This window comes from Anomaloglossus baeobatrachus, chromosome 10 (assembly GCF_048569485.1).
Source record: "Anomaloglossus baeobatrachus isolate aAnoBae1 chromosome 10, aAnoBae1.hap1, whole genome shotgun sequence".
Classification (NCBI taxonomy): domain Eukaryota; kingdom Metazoa; phylum Chordata; class Amphibia; order Anura; family Aromobatidae; genus Anomaloglossus; species Anomaloglossus baeobatrachus.
Genome location: NC_134362.1, coordinates 42,128,011 through 42,146,747, shown reverse-complemented (window position 1 = coordinate 42,146,747; position 18,737 = coordinate 42,128,011). Strand labels below are relative to the sequence as shown.

General features: G+C 46.1%; 1 protein-coding gene across 1 annotated transcript in view; it reads right to left on the bottom strand.

Moving 5' to 3' along the window:
* Positions 1-18,737, bottom strand: part of LOC142254978 (choline kinase alpha-like) — a 69,441-nt gene that overhangs the window by 43,051 nt on the left and 7,653 nt on the right. The window contains exons 2-3 of the mRNA XM_075326384.1: positions 12,250-12,358; positions 379-432 (exon numbers count right to left, since the gene is read on the bottom strand). Of these exons, the coding sequence (XP_075182499.1) occupies positions 379-432; positions 12,250-12,358 (163 nt within the window). The remainder of the gene's footprint in view (positions 1-378; positions 433-12,249; positions 12,359-18,737) is intronic.

Below are 18,737 nucleotides of genomic sequence, written 5' to 3'. Positions count from 1 at the left end.
TCTAGCCATTCTCTGAATGCTGGAGCTGTGTATAAACCCGCCAGCATCACTGATTGGCTGCAATGTGTACAAAGTGCATAGGTAGAAAACTGGCAATCAGTGGTGGGGTTGCACGGAGCGGGAGGACTAAATTGAAAAACTTCCTAGTCTGCCTGCTGATAAAACACTGATTTTATTGAAACCCACAGGTTGGTAACGTTGCTAGAATCAGGGTCACTGCCCCTAAATTACTCTGCTCTCAGATTACATAGCAAAATTCTGCCACAACAAAATTTTAATTTTTCCCTACAGGTATGTGTGGGACAAGCCCATCCGAATCCCATCCATTGCATTGCAATGATCCGTTCCTCTAAGATCGTCCATTACAAAACTACTCACCTGGAAGAAATTCTCCCTTTGAGTCTCCTGATTCTCCCCTTTGTTACAAGACATCTGCGAAAAACAATGGAGTCATTTAACGAACAAGAAATGGCATGTAATGAGTCAACACAAAGCATGTCAGCGAGCGCATACGGTGTCTTAATATTTGCCAAATCCAGGTTTTCCTGGAGGGTCTCCCCAAATGTGAGCCCCCAATACAAGCGTGCAGCCTGTAACCTACCCAACATTATATCAGTCATAACATTAGACTGACAATCATGTGATGTTACATAAGAAAATACAGAAACCAACCCCAACATACATTATTGCTCTTTACATTTACATATTCCGCTCTAACTTTATCATTTAAAGGGAAACCATCATCAGAAAAATTACCTATTTAAACCACGTTTTTGTGTAATATGCATTTAAATATATTTTTAGATATCACACTTAATAAAAATTAGAACTTTTGCAATTTTCACATTTGCCACTGCGGCTCTTAGACCAATTTCCAGATTCAGGAAACAATACATGTACCTAGCTAAAATGTCCCTGACCCCATTCTTTGAATTGAAGCATCTAATGAGCATGTACAAAGGATTGTCAAAGGTGGGGGGGTGTCAACTGAGACATTGCTTATTGGTATATCCTGTATTTACCACTGCTATTAGACCAATTTCCCGATTCAGGAAACAATACATGTACATAGCTAAATTGTCCCAGACCCTATTCTTTGAATTGAAATATCTAATGAGCATGTACAAAGGATTGTAAAGGTAGAAAAAAGGTCAGCCAAGGCATTACTTCTTGGTAAATTTTGTATTTGCCACTGTGGCTTGTAGATCAATATCCCGATTCAGGAAACAGTGCATGTACATAGCTAAAATGTCCCTGACCCTATCCTTTGTACATGCTCACTAGATGCTTTAATTCAAAGGATAGGGTCAGGGACATTTTAGCTATGTACATGTACTGTTTCCTGAATCGGGATATTGATCTACAAGCCACAGTGGCAAATACAAAATTTACCAATAAGTAATGCCTTGGCTGACCTTTTTCTACCTTTACAATCCTTTGTACATGCTCATTAGATATTTCAACGCAATGAATAGGGTCTGGGACAATTTAGCTATGTACATGTATTGTTTCCTGAATCGGGAAATTGGTCTAATAGCAGTGGTAAATACAGGATTTACCAATAAGCAATGTCTCAGCTGATCTCATACCTTCACAATCCTTTGTACATGCTCACTAGATGCTTTAATTCAAAGGATTGTGAAGGTATGAGATCAGCTGAGACATTGCTTTTTGGTAAATCCTGTATTTGACACTGAGGCTCTTAGACCAATTTCCCGATTCAGGAAACAATACATGTACATAGCCAAAGTGTCAAAGACCCAATTCTTTAAATTGAAGCATCTAATGAGCATGTACAAAGGCTTGTAAAGGTAGAAAGAGGTCAGCCAAGGCATTGCTTATTGGTAAATCCTGTATTAACCACTGCTATTAGACAAATTTCGCAATTCAGGAAACAATACATGTACATAGCTAAAATGTCTCAGACCCTATTCTTTGAATTGAAGCATCTAATGAGCATGTACAAGGATTGTAACAGTAGAAAGGTCAGTTCAGACATATCGTATTGTTAAATCCTGTATTTGTCACTTCGACTCTTAGCCCAATTTGCCGATTCAGGAAACAATACATGTACATAGCCAAAATGTCTTTAAATTGAAGCATCTAATAAGCATGTACAAAGGATTGTGAAAGTAGAAGGGGGTCAACTGAGACATCTATTGGCAAATCCTGTATTTTCACTTGGGCATCATTGTAATCCTTCCTCTGCTGATCATGAGACTGCTGAAAAAACTCTTCCAGTAGATACAAGTCTAAAAAAAGGCACACTGGCCAACGTGCAAATTGCAAGATTAATGATTTTTTGCTAATAAAGATCGTAATATAAAAAATAAATGCATGCAACAAAAAAAAAATATGTAAATTGGTCATTTTCTGATGAAAGCGTCCCTGGAAGAAGCTAACAGTCAGCTGTCAGACGTGACAAGACATACCTTTATTGTAAAGAGCTTACCAACATTCCTGCATGGAAACACACGAAGGTAAAGGGTAACGGGCAACAGAGAAAACAACATTTCTTATACTGTACCCAGGAAGAAATGGCGACAACCAACTATAGCCAATAGATCAGAAAGCAGGCTTTTCAGCATGACTAGTCCATCTTATGCAAAATGGGAGATGAATATTATGGTAAAATTGGGCCAAATCATTACTTGTGCTGATAACCGAGCACAAGTCATTAACTTGGCTCAAATCGTAACGTAAAACTGGTTCATGACGGCTGAATTGGGAACAGATGCGTGAAGAACCAGATCACATTCATAGGAAATGAGTAGGGGGGCTTTAATATAAGAAAAGTAAGATGCAATAGGGCGAGGAGTGTCAGCCATTTTTTGGGCTCTTTAAGGGAAATGCATAATGTACGAGTAGAATGGACAAGTCCGAAACCTGGTTTCTAAGCATAGTTGGTATTTTATGGAAGCTTGTGCAGAACCAAAAATGAACTAAGCCGGTTTGGCCTAACTTATCCGAGGCTTATTCTTTCAATAGGTCTATCAAAAGTGGACTGGGACCTATGGATTGATCAGTGCTCCCTACAACAGGGCTACATAAAGGTGAAAATCAGTTCTCAGAACCTCTCTCGAAAACAATGGAATCTAGAAAGTTTCATCTACAAAGAAAAAACTCAAACTGTCAATTGATAGGAGATTTTTCATTTTTTTTTTCATCTTTTGGAGGATTATTTTTGAAAGGGAATGTCTCCAGGTTTAGGCGGTCCTACCCTGTTTATTTTCCAGTGTAAACACACCTAAAGTGTGAGGATCACTTCTCACTGGCCGCCGGCTCTCCTGAGAGGAGCTTGTCAGTTTCATGTCTTTCAATTCAGCTGACACGCTCCTGTCAGGAGAGCCGGCGGCCAGTGAGATGTGATCCTTGTGCAAGTGTGACACCAGCCTAACTCCTGACTCCACCGATCGCCTGACAAATGAGCAAGACTTATGTTCATCATGTGAAATCATTTTTAAGCTTAAAGGGAACCTGTCACCAGATTTGGTGACTAAACTGCGGCCACCACCAGTGAGCCCTTATATAGAGCATTCTAACATACTGTATATTAGAGCCCAGGCCGCTGTGTAGAACACACTTTATAATACTCACTTAAACGGTCGCTGCGGTGCAGACTGGTTGGATGAGTGTCTCCGTTCTCCAGGTGCGACATCTTCTCTTTTGACCATCTTTGTCCTCCTTCTGAAGCCTGGGTGCATGACGCGTCCCAAGTCATCTACACTAGCCGGCACTGAGGTACTGCGCAGGAGCACTTTGTGCTGCCCTGAGCAGGGCAAATCAAATTATTGTAGTGCGCCTGCGCAGGACCTCAATGCAGTCTAGTGTGGATGACTTGGGACATGTCATGCACCCAGGGTTCAGAAGGAGGACAAAGATGGCCAAAAGAGGAGGTGCCGGACCTGGAGAACGGAGACACCCATCTGCCCAGTCAAAGCACCAACTGTTTAGGTGAGTATTAAAGTAATTTTTACGTTCTACACAGCAGCCTGGGCTCTTATATACAGCATATTATACAAGAGCTATAATAAATATTAATTATGTTATATTGATTTATTAATTGTATTAAAAAAAAAATAGTAAAATAAAAATAAATAAATAATAAATTATTATAATAAAATAATAAAATATATACATGTTATACGGCATGGGCTCCACTGGTGATGGCTGCAGCTTATAGGGGCCAAATTTGGTGACTGGTTCTCTTTAAAAACCATGGTCTTCGGCAGCACGTCAAGTAAACAACATGTGCTGCCAAGAATAATGGCATTCTACACGCCCAAAATGATCAATTATTCTGTGTGTATGGGAAGCGCAGTCGGCCTGTCAGAACAATCTAATAAATGACTGATGTGCCTGCATATTGCTAATTATAAGTAGTTTAATGCCAGTGGTGCATAATGCAATTTACTAGGTGATCAGAAAATCTCACTTTATCAGCCAAAATGGGATCCCAGGGCTGACATTTAAGAGTAAGGTTGCTTTCTACCTAAATTGTGGAAAGAGTAATCTGCCCCCGAAAAGCCAAATTTCAAGGACTTGGGTGCACACGTACATACAGGAGCTGTGGAGTCAGTAAGACACAGTCCTGACTCCTACTTTGACATTCAACAATTTCATAAATGGCCAAAAACATTTACAAAGGTAAAACAGTATCACCAGATCTATAGGACCTAACATTTATATTATGAAGAGTTCTAAACTTTTCTAACTTCCTTTGAAAATTATGCTGCACGATCTGTTTAACTGCCAGAAAATCCTTCATCAGATATTTGAGTTGTCCAGACAGGATAGTTATTTTGTATATAAGGAGTCCTGTCCAACACCTGATGAAGGATTGTATGGCAGTTATACCGATCATGCAGCATACACCTGCTGACAATCCTTTAAAGCGATGTTGAGAGGTTTCGCTGTGCTATGTAGAGAGGTTAGGGCTAGACTAGACCAATTTATGTTTTTGATCACTTAGTGGAATTTTTATTATTTTGTGTTTTCGGTTCTAGTCCCATTAGAAAATAAAAGGGAACCTGTCACCAGATTTGTCCCCTATAAGTTGCAGCCACCACTAGTAGGCCCTTATATACAGCATTCTAGAATACTGTATATAAGAGCCCAGGCAGCTTTATAATGTAAAAAACACCTTTTATTATGCTCACCTGCTGGGCGGTTGGGTCCGATGAGCATCACTGATCTTGACCCAGAGCCTCCTCTCTGACGCGTCCTAAGTCATCCACACAGTCCACCATTGTGTTCCTGCGCATGCGCACTGTTCTCTGCCCGGCTGATAGCAGCGCAAAGTTTTGTAGTGCGCTTGCACGGGAGGTCTTTGACCTTTCCCCGCACCTGCTGCATTACAGTACTTTTCTCTCCCATAGCAGGGAAGAGAAGGACACATGTGCAGGAGCACAATGGCAGACTATGGATTATGTAGGACGCGTCACCCACATACAGCAAGAAAGATAGGATGCGCCGGACCGAGATCAGCAACGCCCATCAGACCGCCCCTTAGGAGAGTATAATAAAAGGGTTTTTTTTATGTTCTACAGAGCAGCTTGGCTCTTAGGCCATGGCCACAGGGGACTAATGTGATCCTCGCATGGCACGGCTCACGCTGGCAGCACAGCGGGAGCCGGGTGTCACTGCAACTGAGGTCTAAATGCGATCGGATCTCAGCTACGATGGCAGGGCCGGCACCCAGGAGGGGCAGGGCTGGCGCCCAGGAGGGGCGGGAGGGTTTTATCTCCTTCTCTCCTCCGTTGCCGGCTATTGCCTTTCTCGCCCTGCACTCGCGGTACACCGGTGTACTGCATGTGCATTGTGATCTTTCTCTCATCCCATAGACTTGAATGGGTGCGAGAGAAAGTCTTGTATTACAGTTGCAGCATGCTGCGACTGTTTTCTCGGTCCAATTGGGGCTGAGAAAATTGCTTATGGGTGCTGACACAGGCCAATATTGGTCCGAGTGGAATGCAATGTTTTATCGCATTCCACTTGGTCAGTTTTTCATGCCATGTCTTAGGCCTTATGTACAGTATTCTGGAATGCGGTATAGAAGGGCTGACTGGTGCTCGCCGCAGCTTATAGGGGACAAATTTGGTGACAAGTTCCCTTTAAGGAATAGCAAGTCATTTTTCAGTCAGGTTTTACTTCTAACAATAGGGACTGGATTAAAGTTGCAAAACGTCTAATTTAGGACTAACGTATTGCCTGATTAGTTCATTTTGGCCTGAAGCACAGTCCATAAAGCATATATAAAAACATACTGATGCATGCAAAATATATATCATTGCTTATATAATTAATAAAAAAAAGCTTTAACATAATGAATGCTCTGACTCCGAGGTTGCATACTATACCGTGGATCGTGTCTGTCACCTGGAAACCAGAGTGTGCAAGGCACGATGGCATGGGTACGCCTGCAGCAAAGAACACATGCACATACAACTAAAGAGGTATAACACCCTGCCCCAGCAATGATTAGTCTCCACCCGCAAAACCCACCCAACAAAGCTGCAAAAAAATGCCAGAAAAACAGGATTTTTAATACACTGGCATTTAATATTGCACAATATATTGTGCCAATTTGGAACATTAATAGAAAATCAGTATAAAAGCAATAAAATAATGGAATGTAAAACTGTCGAACATTTTATACCAAGCAATAAAAAAAAAATATTCTGCAAAATATTTAATAATGATATAAGAATAAGAAATAAAACTACTCGGGATAGCTGGAACAGAAGGGCTGTGATACTATCGAGAGTAAGGTTTAGCATTAGCAGCCACAACAGTTTGCACCGTCTGTTTTCTTGATATAAAGTGATCTAGTCCGTGTCTTTACCCAAGTCCTAGTGTGAAAGAAAAATAGATATTTGCCCGGTATCCAGAAGAGAAAGGACATTATCCTTTTTTCTCTTGGCGTGAGACAATGTGGCCGTCCTGCTGCTACCGGAGAACAGGACAGACTGTTAAAGGGTGTTGAAAATAGTAAAACTTGTTAGGAAGACTTAAAGTCAATTGAAAAAAAAAAATTGAATGTGCATGGTTTAATAAGACAGTGGTATCTCATATGGCATAAGCAAAACACACTAGCTTTATAAAAAAAAAAATCTAAAAATAAAAAAAAAAAAAAGCAGCATATGGGCAAAGCGTAGGATGAGGTTTTCAGTGCTCCCGAATATTTACTCTAAAACTTGCTTATCGAGTCGGCATGGTGCACATTACACCAGAGCAGGATACAAGAAGTGGCCGTAAAACAAGAGAACACGTCAGTGTCTAATTTTAACTTTTTGAAAGTCAAAATTTATAAATATTTTTAAAGAGGACCGACCACCGAGATTTTCATATATGAACTGAAGCCAGTGCTATACTGAGGCTATCAGGCTGATTCTATACATACCTGTAGTTGTGAGATCGGATGTATACTTTCTGAAATACAGGCAAGTTTGTGAAATGCACTGTTGATAGGTGCTGCACAATATCTAATAGGTGGGTAAAGTTTTGTTGGTTATTCCCAGAGCGGGGGGGGGGGAAGGAAGGACAGAGGCGGGGGGGAAGGAAGGACAGAGGCGGGGGGGAAGGAAGGACAGAGGCGGGGGGGAAGGAAGGACAGAGGCGGGGGGGAAGGAAGGACAGAGGCGGGGGGGAAGGAAGGACAGAGGCGGGGGGGAAGGAAGGACAGAGGCGGGGGGAAGGAAGGACAGAGGCGGGGAGGGAGGAAAGACAGAGGCGGGGGGGGAGGAAAGACAGAGGCGGGGGGGGGGGGAAGGAAAGACAGAGGCGGGGGGGGGGAAGGAAAGACAGAGGCGGGGGGGGAAGGAAAGACAGAGGCGGGGGGGAGAAGGAAAGACAGAGGCGGGGGGGGGAAGGACAGAGGCGGGGGGGGAAGGAAAGACAGAGGCGGGGGGGGGGGGAAGGAAAGACAGAGGCGGGGGGGGGGGGAAGGAAAGACAGAGGCGGGGGGGGGAAGGAAAGACAGAGGCGGGGGGGGGAAGGAAAGACAGAGGCGGGGGGGGGAGGAAGGAAGGACAGAGGCGGGGGGGGAAGGAAGGACAGAGGCGGGGGGGGAAGGAAGGACAGAGGCGGGGGGGGAAGGAAGGACAGAGGCGGGGGGGGAAGGAAGGACAGAGGCGGGGGGGGAAGGAAGGACAGAGGCGGGGGGGGAAGGAAGGACAGAGGCGGGGGGGGAAGGAAGGACAGAGGCGGGGGGGGAAGGAAGGACAGAGGCGGGGGGGGAAGGAAGGACAGAGGCGGGGGGGGAAGGAAGGACAGAGGCGGGGGGGGAAGGAAGGACAGAGGCGGGGGGGGAAGGAAGGACAGAGGCGGGGGGGGAAGGAAGGACAGAGGCGGGGGGGGAAGGAAGGACAGAGGCGGGGGGGGAAGGAAGGACAGAGGCGGGGGGGGAAGGAAGGACAGAGGCGGGGGAAGGAAGGACAGAGGCGGGGGAAGGAAGGACAGAGGCGGGGGAAGGAAGGACAGAGGCGGGGGAAGGAAGGACAGAGGCGGGGGAAGGAAGGACAGAGGCGGGGGAAGGAAGGACAGAGGCGGGGGAAGGAAGGACAGAGGCGGGGGAAGGAAGGACAGAGGCGGGGGAAGGAAGGACAGAGGCGGGGGAAGGAAGGACAGAGGCGGGGGAAGGAAGGACAGAGGCGGGGGAAGGAAGGACAGAGGCGGGGGAAGGAAGGACAGAGGCGGGGGAAGGAAGGACAGAGGCGGGGGAAGGAAGGACAGAGGCGGGGGAAGGAAGGACAGAGGCGGGGGAAGGAAGGACAGAGGCGGGGGAAGGAAGGACAGAGGCGGGGGAAGGAAGGACAGAGGCGGGGGAAGGAAGGACAGAGGCGGGGGAAGGAAGGACAGAGGCGGGGGAAGGAAGGACAGAGGCGGGGGAAGGAAGGACAGAGGCGGGGGAAGGAAGGACAGAGGCGGGGGAAGGAAGGACAGAGGCGGGGGAAGGAAGGACAGAGGCGGGGGAAGGAAGGACAGAGGCGGGGGAAGGAAGGACAGAGGCGGGGGAAGGAAGGACAGGAGGAGGGACACTGGAAAAATAACTAGCAAAATCTGACCCACATATAAATATTCTGCAGCACTTCTCAAATAACTGTATTTCACAAACTTTACTTGCCTATATTTCAGAAAGTATACATCCGATCTCAATGAAAAGTAGATTTAGCATCAGCATGATAGCGCCAGTATAGCACTGGCTTTAGTTCATATATGAAAATCTTGGTGGTTGGGTCTCCAAGTCTGGGAAAGCAGTCTACTTACTGATCTAGATAGTTTCCTAACCATTATGTTGTGAGCCACATGTGATTCTTAAACAGGTTGGCCACTACTTTACCACTGATGTCCTATCCTTAGGACATCAATGGATCTGAACATTTCCAGCCACTACTAGCAATGAGAACAGCTGATCAGCCGGCGTGCAGGGTGTTGGACCCCGGACGATCAGACCGATGACCTATCCTAAGGCTAGGCCATCAATGTTAAAGTAGTGGACAACCTCTAAACCTCCAAAGTCTAGCTCCACAGTTGTTGGCAGGTATGTGCGTGATATATAACACAACACGTATGAACACACTCTATAGTGATACACAGCAGGGTGGTCATACCATTAGCAGACCTTGTCGCGTCGGCACACCATGACTGTTCAAACCAAGCACCAGTGCACTCAGTGCCCCCCTATTTGGCCTAGCGGTTAAGTCCTCCTTTTCACCTACTTGTTTTTCAACTCTCCAGTGAAGACAGAACAGTCAATGGAGAAAAACGAGGGCAGAATCGAATGCAAACTCAGTACGTTGAAAGAAAGCACCTCTGCTTGGTTTGAACAGTTATTTTCTGTTGAAAATCTTCCTTTAAAAAAGGGACTGAGCACAGACTGTTCAAAGCAAGTTCATGTGCTCTGTGTAATCATGGCAGGGCTAATCATTCAAGCCCACCTGCTTGTTTCCCCACTTATCTCCACCCTCCTCTGGCTCTATAAAGCCAAAACGGTCAATCAAAAGAGGGGATGTTGGAGATAGAAGGGAAACTAAGCATCTATGCTTGGTTTGAACAGTCATCCTGTCTCAACCCAAAAACAAGTTGGGAACGTCTGATCTAGATCATGACTGGACGCTTTACCCATCTCATGAATCGTATTTGGTCCTTTCTTGGACTAATCTTGATAACATGAATGACTCGTCTTCTCAGGTTTCTTTTTACAATGGCAATGCAGAGATCAAGGTCAGTGTCGGAGAAGCCACAAAGTCAATGGCAGGAATCTGGGCCGGCAGGCATTGATTTCTACAGCTGTACCTGGGCGTGTTACTGAAGGCAATGATTCAAGTACGGACGGGTGACTAACCGCGGATAGGAATATTACTGACTATATCAAAGTCCGGGCCACACGACTCTTGGTTTGGACTTTGATTAAGACAGACTGGGGGGGGGGGGAACCCAGCGGTAAATAGAGAAGCTGCCAAAGTCAATAATAACCTTAAAAGCTTCGTACTTCAAAACCGAGAACTGGCTCTAATGGGCTTACAAAAGACGAAGGAGACTGTTTAATGAATCATTTACAAAACCATCTGTAAATATTCGAGAATGTAATTGACTCCTTTACCGACCACATACAAGATTATTAATGGATCGCACGTCTAGGAGATAAGGGGCGGATGATTCATGGGCATTTATGAAGATCCATCCACGTGTTCTCTGCATCTGGTGGAAGATCGAGGTCCTCGATTGTAAGGAAATCTCTTAAACTTACCCATAAAGAGATAAAAAGGGTCAGTGGGGTAAGGTGGCATTTACCTCTAAACCTGGCATGGCCAATCTACAGTCTCCGGCCATTTCTTCAGAATTACGCCACCCATCAGCTGGAAACACTGAATCTGAAGAGCACACAATGGTCACTTCTGCCACGGATGGTTAAGCAAGAGATCGTAGGCCCGGATAATAAAGGCAAATGCAGATTTATTTTTATTAAGGGGAACCTGTCACGAGATTCATCCTGCCCCAACCATACAGGCGGCAAGAATCAGAGACCGGATGCACTGTTCTGAAACTCAAGAGAAGCCGGTGGAGGACCATCCGTCTCAGATGCCTCGTCTAAGAGACGGGACCTTTGAGGTCTGGACTGACAAGTCCCTCTAGACATTCTTGCCAGGCGATGCCTCCGTAAACTCTTGCACTAGTTGCGTTTCAGATAAAACTTACACTGCCCCCTTCTCCGATTCATTTTTCCCATGGTTCGGGCTGCATGACTTGCCAGGTTTCATTTTTGAAAAAAAGTTGTGGCCTCAGGATACAGAAAACCTCTGATATGTCGGATGTTTTGGGCGCAGAGACCTCCTCACAATCTGCTAGAATTCGGCTGTCTAAAAGTGCCCTCAAACCCATTGGTGCGACATGGCTTGGATGGGTCATTGCTGTCCGATTAGTGGGGTTCTTACTTTGAACCGCACTAAAGAGACACAGCAACCTCAAAAGAAGAGTCAGCTTTTGGTCCTGGTCAGCACTTTATTTAGGCAACCACTGCATACAATGGCCATCCACACAAATTCTGTAGGAAGAAGAATGTCTGCTGTTGACTCCAATTATTTTCTTTACTATGCCAATGCTGTTTGAGATTGGCAGGAATCATAGGGGTCAAATGAGTTGATCAAACCACAAACTTCCAAATCCCTTTAAGTGACTAAAGGGCACAAACTCTTCTAACCCCTTTCTATTTTTTGGGCGTTACGCTAAAGAGCTAAAGACTGCCAGTAAGACATGCACGTCCCTTGGCTGTCGGGAGAACGGGAGAAAAGCAGTCAGAAGCCAAAGCTGGTCATCGATCTATCAAGCACTTTAGTAGCTTCACTCTACCGATCGTTAGGGGGTCTCGGAGCTCAGATGGGGACGAAGAAAATGTTTGACATATCAGAAGTTTTCTATAACTGGAAGCAACGTTCGTTCATGAATTGCCCGGTCTAACGATCGTGCTGCATTGGATATGCCATTGCCTGTGTGGGGGTGATGCAGAGGAATTGGGGTTTTATAGCAGAAGCAGGGATAAGCTTTTACTTCGGTTGTCCAATAGACATTTTCGATACGGCGAAGTGCCGTAATGACTGACAAAATTTGGTATGAAGACTGAATGTACAAAAGGCGGCAGTATGCACAAATCGGAAAGAACACTATTCGCAAATCTTTCATGTCTGCAAAACAGACTTATAGGGTAAATACACAACAATATACACAACTTTATCTGACGAGTTCACCCACCTGTAAGATCGCGCCGTATATCCGCAGGAGAATACTCCGGGGCTCATTGCCCAAACAGATCACATCTTCCGGCAACGAGCAGTGAAACAGCATGTTACTCAGGCCACCACTAAAAAAAAGGGGACAATCAGATTACATAAGTGCAAAATATTGTCGTACACTAAAGATACTCTTACACCATGAGCAGAAACCCATTCCTCCGACACCTCGTGCACGTCTGGTTGACCAAGTGTACAAGTTGTTGGTGGGAGAAGTGGAGAACACCTTTGGTGGTGGGCTTATCGTCCATGAGAATAAGGGGAGAGATGCAACATTCCTGGTCCTGGAGGTCTCCTTACCCATAAAAAAATTGGCCAGTCCCATCAATATTGACCAGTTTAGTTAACTTTACACTAATTCGCCCTTAACTTGGTTAACCGGTCAACCAGATATTGATGACCTCTATTCTCCACTACAGGACACTGCAGGTCAATTCCTCTCGAATAGGAGCTGATCTGCAGTATCCGATACACAGCAACTGGAGGTTGACACCGCATTTGTTCGATGTATTTACATCCAGCCGCTGACAGCCTGTGTAAGACGATCAGTGGAGATAGCTGGTGTATAAACCCACCAAACCAATATTAATGACCTGTCCTGAAGACCCCAGATATGGATGATTAAATGAGTGAGCACTACCATGCTCAGGATTCGTAACAAGCAGTCGGCCACAGACTAGCTTGACTCATGTACCCAGTATAATGGAAGTCAATGAAGATCTTCCCAAAAAAATTTGCTTGCGTTCTCCAGTGACTCCCATTACACTTTAAACGAGTCAAGCCCGTCCGAGCATCCAACTGCTCATTCCGAGCACTGTAGTGCTCCCTCATCACTAGTTACCAGTACTGAGCACCCGAGCATGGTAGTGCTCCCTCATCACTAGTTACCAGTACTGAGCACCCGAGCATGGTAGTGCCCTCTCATCACTAGTTACAAGTACCGAGCATGGTAGTGCTCCCTCATCACTAGTTACCAGTACTGAGCACCCGAGCATGGTAGTGCCCGCTCATCACTAGTTACCAGTACTGAGCACCCGAGCATGGTAGTGCTCGCTCATCACTAGTTACCAGTACTGAGCACCCGAGCATGGTAGTGCTCGCTCATCACTAGTTACCAGTACTGAGCACCCGAGCATGGTAGTGCCCTCTCATCACTAGTTACGAGTACAGAGCACCCGAGCATGGTAGTGCTCCCTCATCACTAGTTACGAGTACCAAGCACCTGAGCATGGTAGTGCCCACTCATCACTAGTTACGAGTACTGAGCACCCGAGCATGGTAGTGCCCGCTCATCACTAGTTACCAGTACTGAGCACCCGAGCATGGTAGTGCCCGCTCATCACTAGTTACGAGTACAGAGCACCTGAGCATGGTAGTGCCCGCTCATCACTAGTTACGAGTACTGAACACCCGAGCATGGTAGTGCTCACTCATCACTAGTTACGAGTATCGAGCACCTGAGCATGGTAGTGCCCGCTCATCACTAGTTACGAGTATCGAGCACCTGAGCATGGTAGTGCCCGCTCATCACTAGTTACGAGTACTGAGCACCCGAGCATGGTAGTGCCCGCTCATCACTAGTTACCAGTACTGAGCACCCGAGCATGGTAGTGCCCGCTCATCACTAGTTACGAGTACAGAGCACCTGAGTATGGTAGTGCCCGCTCATCACTAGTTACGAGTACTGAACACCCGAGCATGGTAGTGCTCACTCATCACTAGTTACGAGTATCGAGCACCTGAGCATGGTAGTGCCCGCTCATCACTAGTTACGAGTATCGAGCACCTGAGCATGGTAGTGCCCGCTCATCACTAGTTACGATTACTGAGCACCTGAGCATGGTAGTGCACGCTCATCACTAGTTACGAGTATCGAGCACCCGAGCATGGTAGTGCCCGCTCATCACTAGTTACGAGTACTGAGCACCCGAGCATGGTAGTGCCCGCTCATCACTAGTTACGAGTACTGAGCACCCGAGCATGGTAGTGCCCGCTCATCACTAGTTACGAGTACTGAGCACCCGAGCATGGTAGTGCCCGCTCATCACTAGTTACGAGTACTGAGCACCCGAGCATGGTAGTGTCCGCTCATCACTAGTTACGATTACTGAGCACCTGAGCATGGTAGTGCCCGCTCATCACTAGTTACGATTACTGAGCACCTGAGCATGGTAGTGCCCGCTCATCACTAGTTACGATTACTGAGCACCTGAGCATGGTAGTGCCCGCTCATCACTAGTTACGATTACTGAGCACGGTAGTTCCCGCTCATCACTATTGATGACCTGTCGACCCCTTTAAGGCTTTATTCTCACGTATTCTGTACTTTGACACTTAACATTACACAGTGTAATATATTGAATTAAATTTCTTGACTTTATGGATAAACACATGGTGTTCATTGGTGAGTGAAGAAAAAAACATGGCAAGATTTTAGATACCTATGAAAACAGCAAGCGCAGTCAAGGACATTGCTAAAAGAGTGACCTTGACCACTGAGAAGAACCAGACTACTGTTCACATCAATGAGTGACACGTGTGAACACTGACGTAATTGTGATAACGCTTTACAGAAAGCAGTGTTGTCAAAACACCAAACCGGCCCCGGAGCTTTCAGCACAAACCTCCATTAGAAAGATAATTTGCATGAATTAAAAAGGAACCCGAGAACGGGCAGCATTAGACAGCGGCTTCATTACTGCAGCAGTGTAGGGGGGGTTTACTCCGAAACGTTGCAACATTTTAAATTTCGCACGCCTAGTCCAGATTACGGAACCCGGTGAATTCTTCCCACACCGCTCTGGGACAGGAAGATCTCTGCTCTCCAAGAAGGAGAAAGGTCAGTAATATAAGATCCGGTAGAATCCGCCGGGAATCTGAATCAGACTGGTCATCCTAGATGCACAGTGTCCGGCCACCTTTACAAAGTCTTCCCTGAAACACTGCATCAATTCAGAGTTAAACATACACCGCCGGGCTCCGATTCATTACGCCTGGGATCCGGGCAATAAGTCTCCTGACAAGATCCTTTTAAGGCTCCGGTCACATGTTGCAGCCTCGGTGCTTTTTTCTTTCCGCAACGTTTATAATAACTGCAGTGTTAAAGGGAACCTGTCACCAGATTTGGTGGCTATAAGCTGCGGCCACCACCACCGGGCTGTTATATACAGCATTCTAACCTGCTGTATATAAGAGCCCAGGCCACTGTGTAGAACGCAAAAATCACTTTATAATACTCACCTAGAAGGTCGCTCCGGTGCAGACTGGTCGGATGAGTGTCAGTTCTCCGGGACCAGCACCTCCTCTTTCGGCCATCTTGGTCCTCCTTCTGAAGCCAACGTGCATGACGTGTCTTACATCATGCACACAGGTCGGTATTTAGGTCCTGCACAGGCACACTATGATCTGCCCTGAGCAGGGCATATCAAAGTGCACCTGGGCAGGACTTCCGGGCCAGCAAGTGCATGATTTAGGACACGTCATACACGCTGGCTTCAGGAGGACAAAGATGGCCGAAAGAGGAGGCGCTGGTCTCAGAACGGAGACACTCATCTGACCAGTCTGCACTGGAGCGACCTAGGTGAGTATTATAAAGTGATTTCTACGTTCTATACAGCGGCCTGGGCTCTTATATACAGCATTGTAACGTGCTGTATATAAGAGCCCACTGGTGGTGGACGCAGCTTATAGGCTCCAAATCTGGTGACAGGTTCCCTTTAAACATGCCAAAAAAAAAAACCAAAACCATACCATGGTCACAACATGTGAACAAAGCCTAAATTACGACCTGATCTGGTAAACCGCATTTGCAGCTGACATTCATCTGTGTAAATTATTTGTCACCTCGGTGGGGTCCAAAAGCACTGCTTACCTGTAGATATCATCTGCATGTAGTGTTATAATGTTATAGGGAGAAAAGGATCTTATATCCTCTAAGAAGTCAATTGCCTTCAGTTATAGGAGCGGTGCAGAGAGCAGTTAGAGGAGACTGTTTATTGACAGCCTGCTCTGTTGCACGTGCGCCGATCTTGCTGTCAAAATGCCTGGGATTGATTACAGCCAGGGTCACTATATAGTGATCGGTGATTAAACACTCCCTGCATTGTCCCAATAAGCAGCTACAGGGAGGATATGTTTATTTTCTCCCTGCAGCCGCTGCTCCAGTACTGTAGCCAGGAATGATTTTAATATTATGGAACTGCAGATACTATTTACCTACAGCTATGGGAAGTAACTTTGAACGTGACATGATCCCTTTAGCCCCAAATAAAAAGGCAGCCGGCCCCGTTCCTATAGGGTGTTATCCAGTATAGTGACAATACTATTTAAGCCACTATTTTGTGCACATCACACATGGTTACAGTTGCGGTATGCTTTTCTTTAGGATCTAATCTGAAAGAACTGGAATGACTTGTTCCTGGAGACATTACATACAATAAGCACGCCATTTAACCTTTTTCAGAGAGTATGCTGCACAATAGTGACTGAGGACTAGCCCTGAACACCGGCTCATGGGGTGGGAGATCTTCCTGTGCAAACTGCGGCACCGAGCCCTCCCCGTGATAGTAACTAATTAATAGGGTCACTGCGTGGAATTACTCCAGCTGTACACAGAATTAGCCCTCCTGACCTTTACACTAATAGGTCATTGTAACCCGGTCAGTGTGATCTTTTGCAGATCTTACGCACGTCACTTGTTCAGCAGTGGACGAAATAAATCTGCTCAGAAACATTAGTCAATGGTGGCTTTTAGTAGCCAATCAATTCATGGTCTGTAAAAGCCATCACGTGGAGAAATCCGCTCCTGCAACACCGCCGTGTACAACCACGGACCCCCAGACCGCACAGGTGGGCAACGCCCCGACCATATAATGTAACAGTGTTTGCTAAAAGTGTAAATGTGTAACATGAAGGGCAGAGATACAAGGTCAGTTCTGTTTTCCTAAAGGAGAAATACACAGGCAACCGTAAAGGTAACGTCAGGAGAGGAATTCTACAAGGTTTTTTTTCCCCCCACAAAAAAGACTAGGAACTGATGCCTAGGAAGTGAGGAGCTGGGCATGCCTGTAACTGGAGGCTGAAGATACGGCACAAGGAACAGAAACGCCAATAGCAAAATTAGCAAGAATGAATACTACAGATGTAAGAAAGACACTGATTTCAGCTGGCCGCTAATTAGGAGTTAAAACCTCCCCATACACAGACCCAATTTGACCAAAGCTAGTATTGCCAGGTTCTGGAGAGATTAAAGACTATGGGAGCAGCGGACAATTTGTCAGGGAGGGGGGACAATTGTCAATCCGGCATGTCAGACTTAAAGGGAACCACGAGCAGATCTGGGTGCATGTTGCTAATCCCTGCCTAACAGTCCCTGTATACAGTAGCATAAAGAGCTTCAGAAAAAGTATTTCTAAAGATATTCTATCATATGCGCTGCGGAATATGTTGGCGCTATAGAAATAAAAAAATAAAAAAAATAATATGCTAATGAGGCCAGGGACTAGTCCCAAGGGTGTTACTTCCCTTGGCTAGTCAGCCCCCTTAGCTTGTTAGTACTCCCCTGTGGGCATGCTAACATCCTAATAAAATGCACAGCATCAGAGGATGGTCACACTCACCTTTGCTGCCATCGCGTTCGAGTCCTGGATTTTGGCTCCGTGCGCATGATCCTGGACTCAGTCATGCGCACTACATTGGTTTGAAGCCTGGACTCATACACCCGGCTTCATAGTGCGCATGACTGAAAAACCAGGATCATGTGCACTGAGCCGAAATCCAGGACTCGGACACGATGGGAGCAGAGGTGAGCGTGACCTTCCTCTGATGCTGCACAATCATTAGCATGTTCGCACGCCCACAGGGGCGTACTAACAAGCTAAAGGGGCCGACTAGCCAGGGGAAGTAACGCCCATGTGACTAGTCCCTGGCCTCATTAGCATATCATAAAGGATCTTTAGAAATACTTTTTTCCAAAGATCCCTTTATCTATACTACTATAGGCTGGAACAGTTAGGCAGGGATTAGCAATATGTACCCAGAACTGCTCGTGGTTCTGGGTGCATACTGCACCTGACAGGTTCCCTTTAAGACTGGCGATTGTATAGTCTCCTAGAGATATGCCACCGACAAGTTTGGAAAACTCTCTGCTCGGCCAATCGAGCTCTCATGTGTATGGTAGAGCCGCCTTAGGCTAGGTTCACATTTCCATTGTTTTAAATCCGTCAGCAACGGATCAGTCGTTTTTGAGATGTCAACTGATGCAACGGATGTGTTTTTCACAGGATTCCGTTCATAGGAATCCTGTGAAAAAACTGATCCGTTGCGTCCATTACATCCGCTGTGCGTCCGTTTTTTTTTGACGGATCAGTCATGATCCGTTTGGGACAGCCCAGTGGGTGTGCCAAACATGCTGGGCATGCTCAGTAGAGCATGACTGAATCCAGCGCTGGA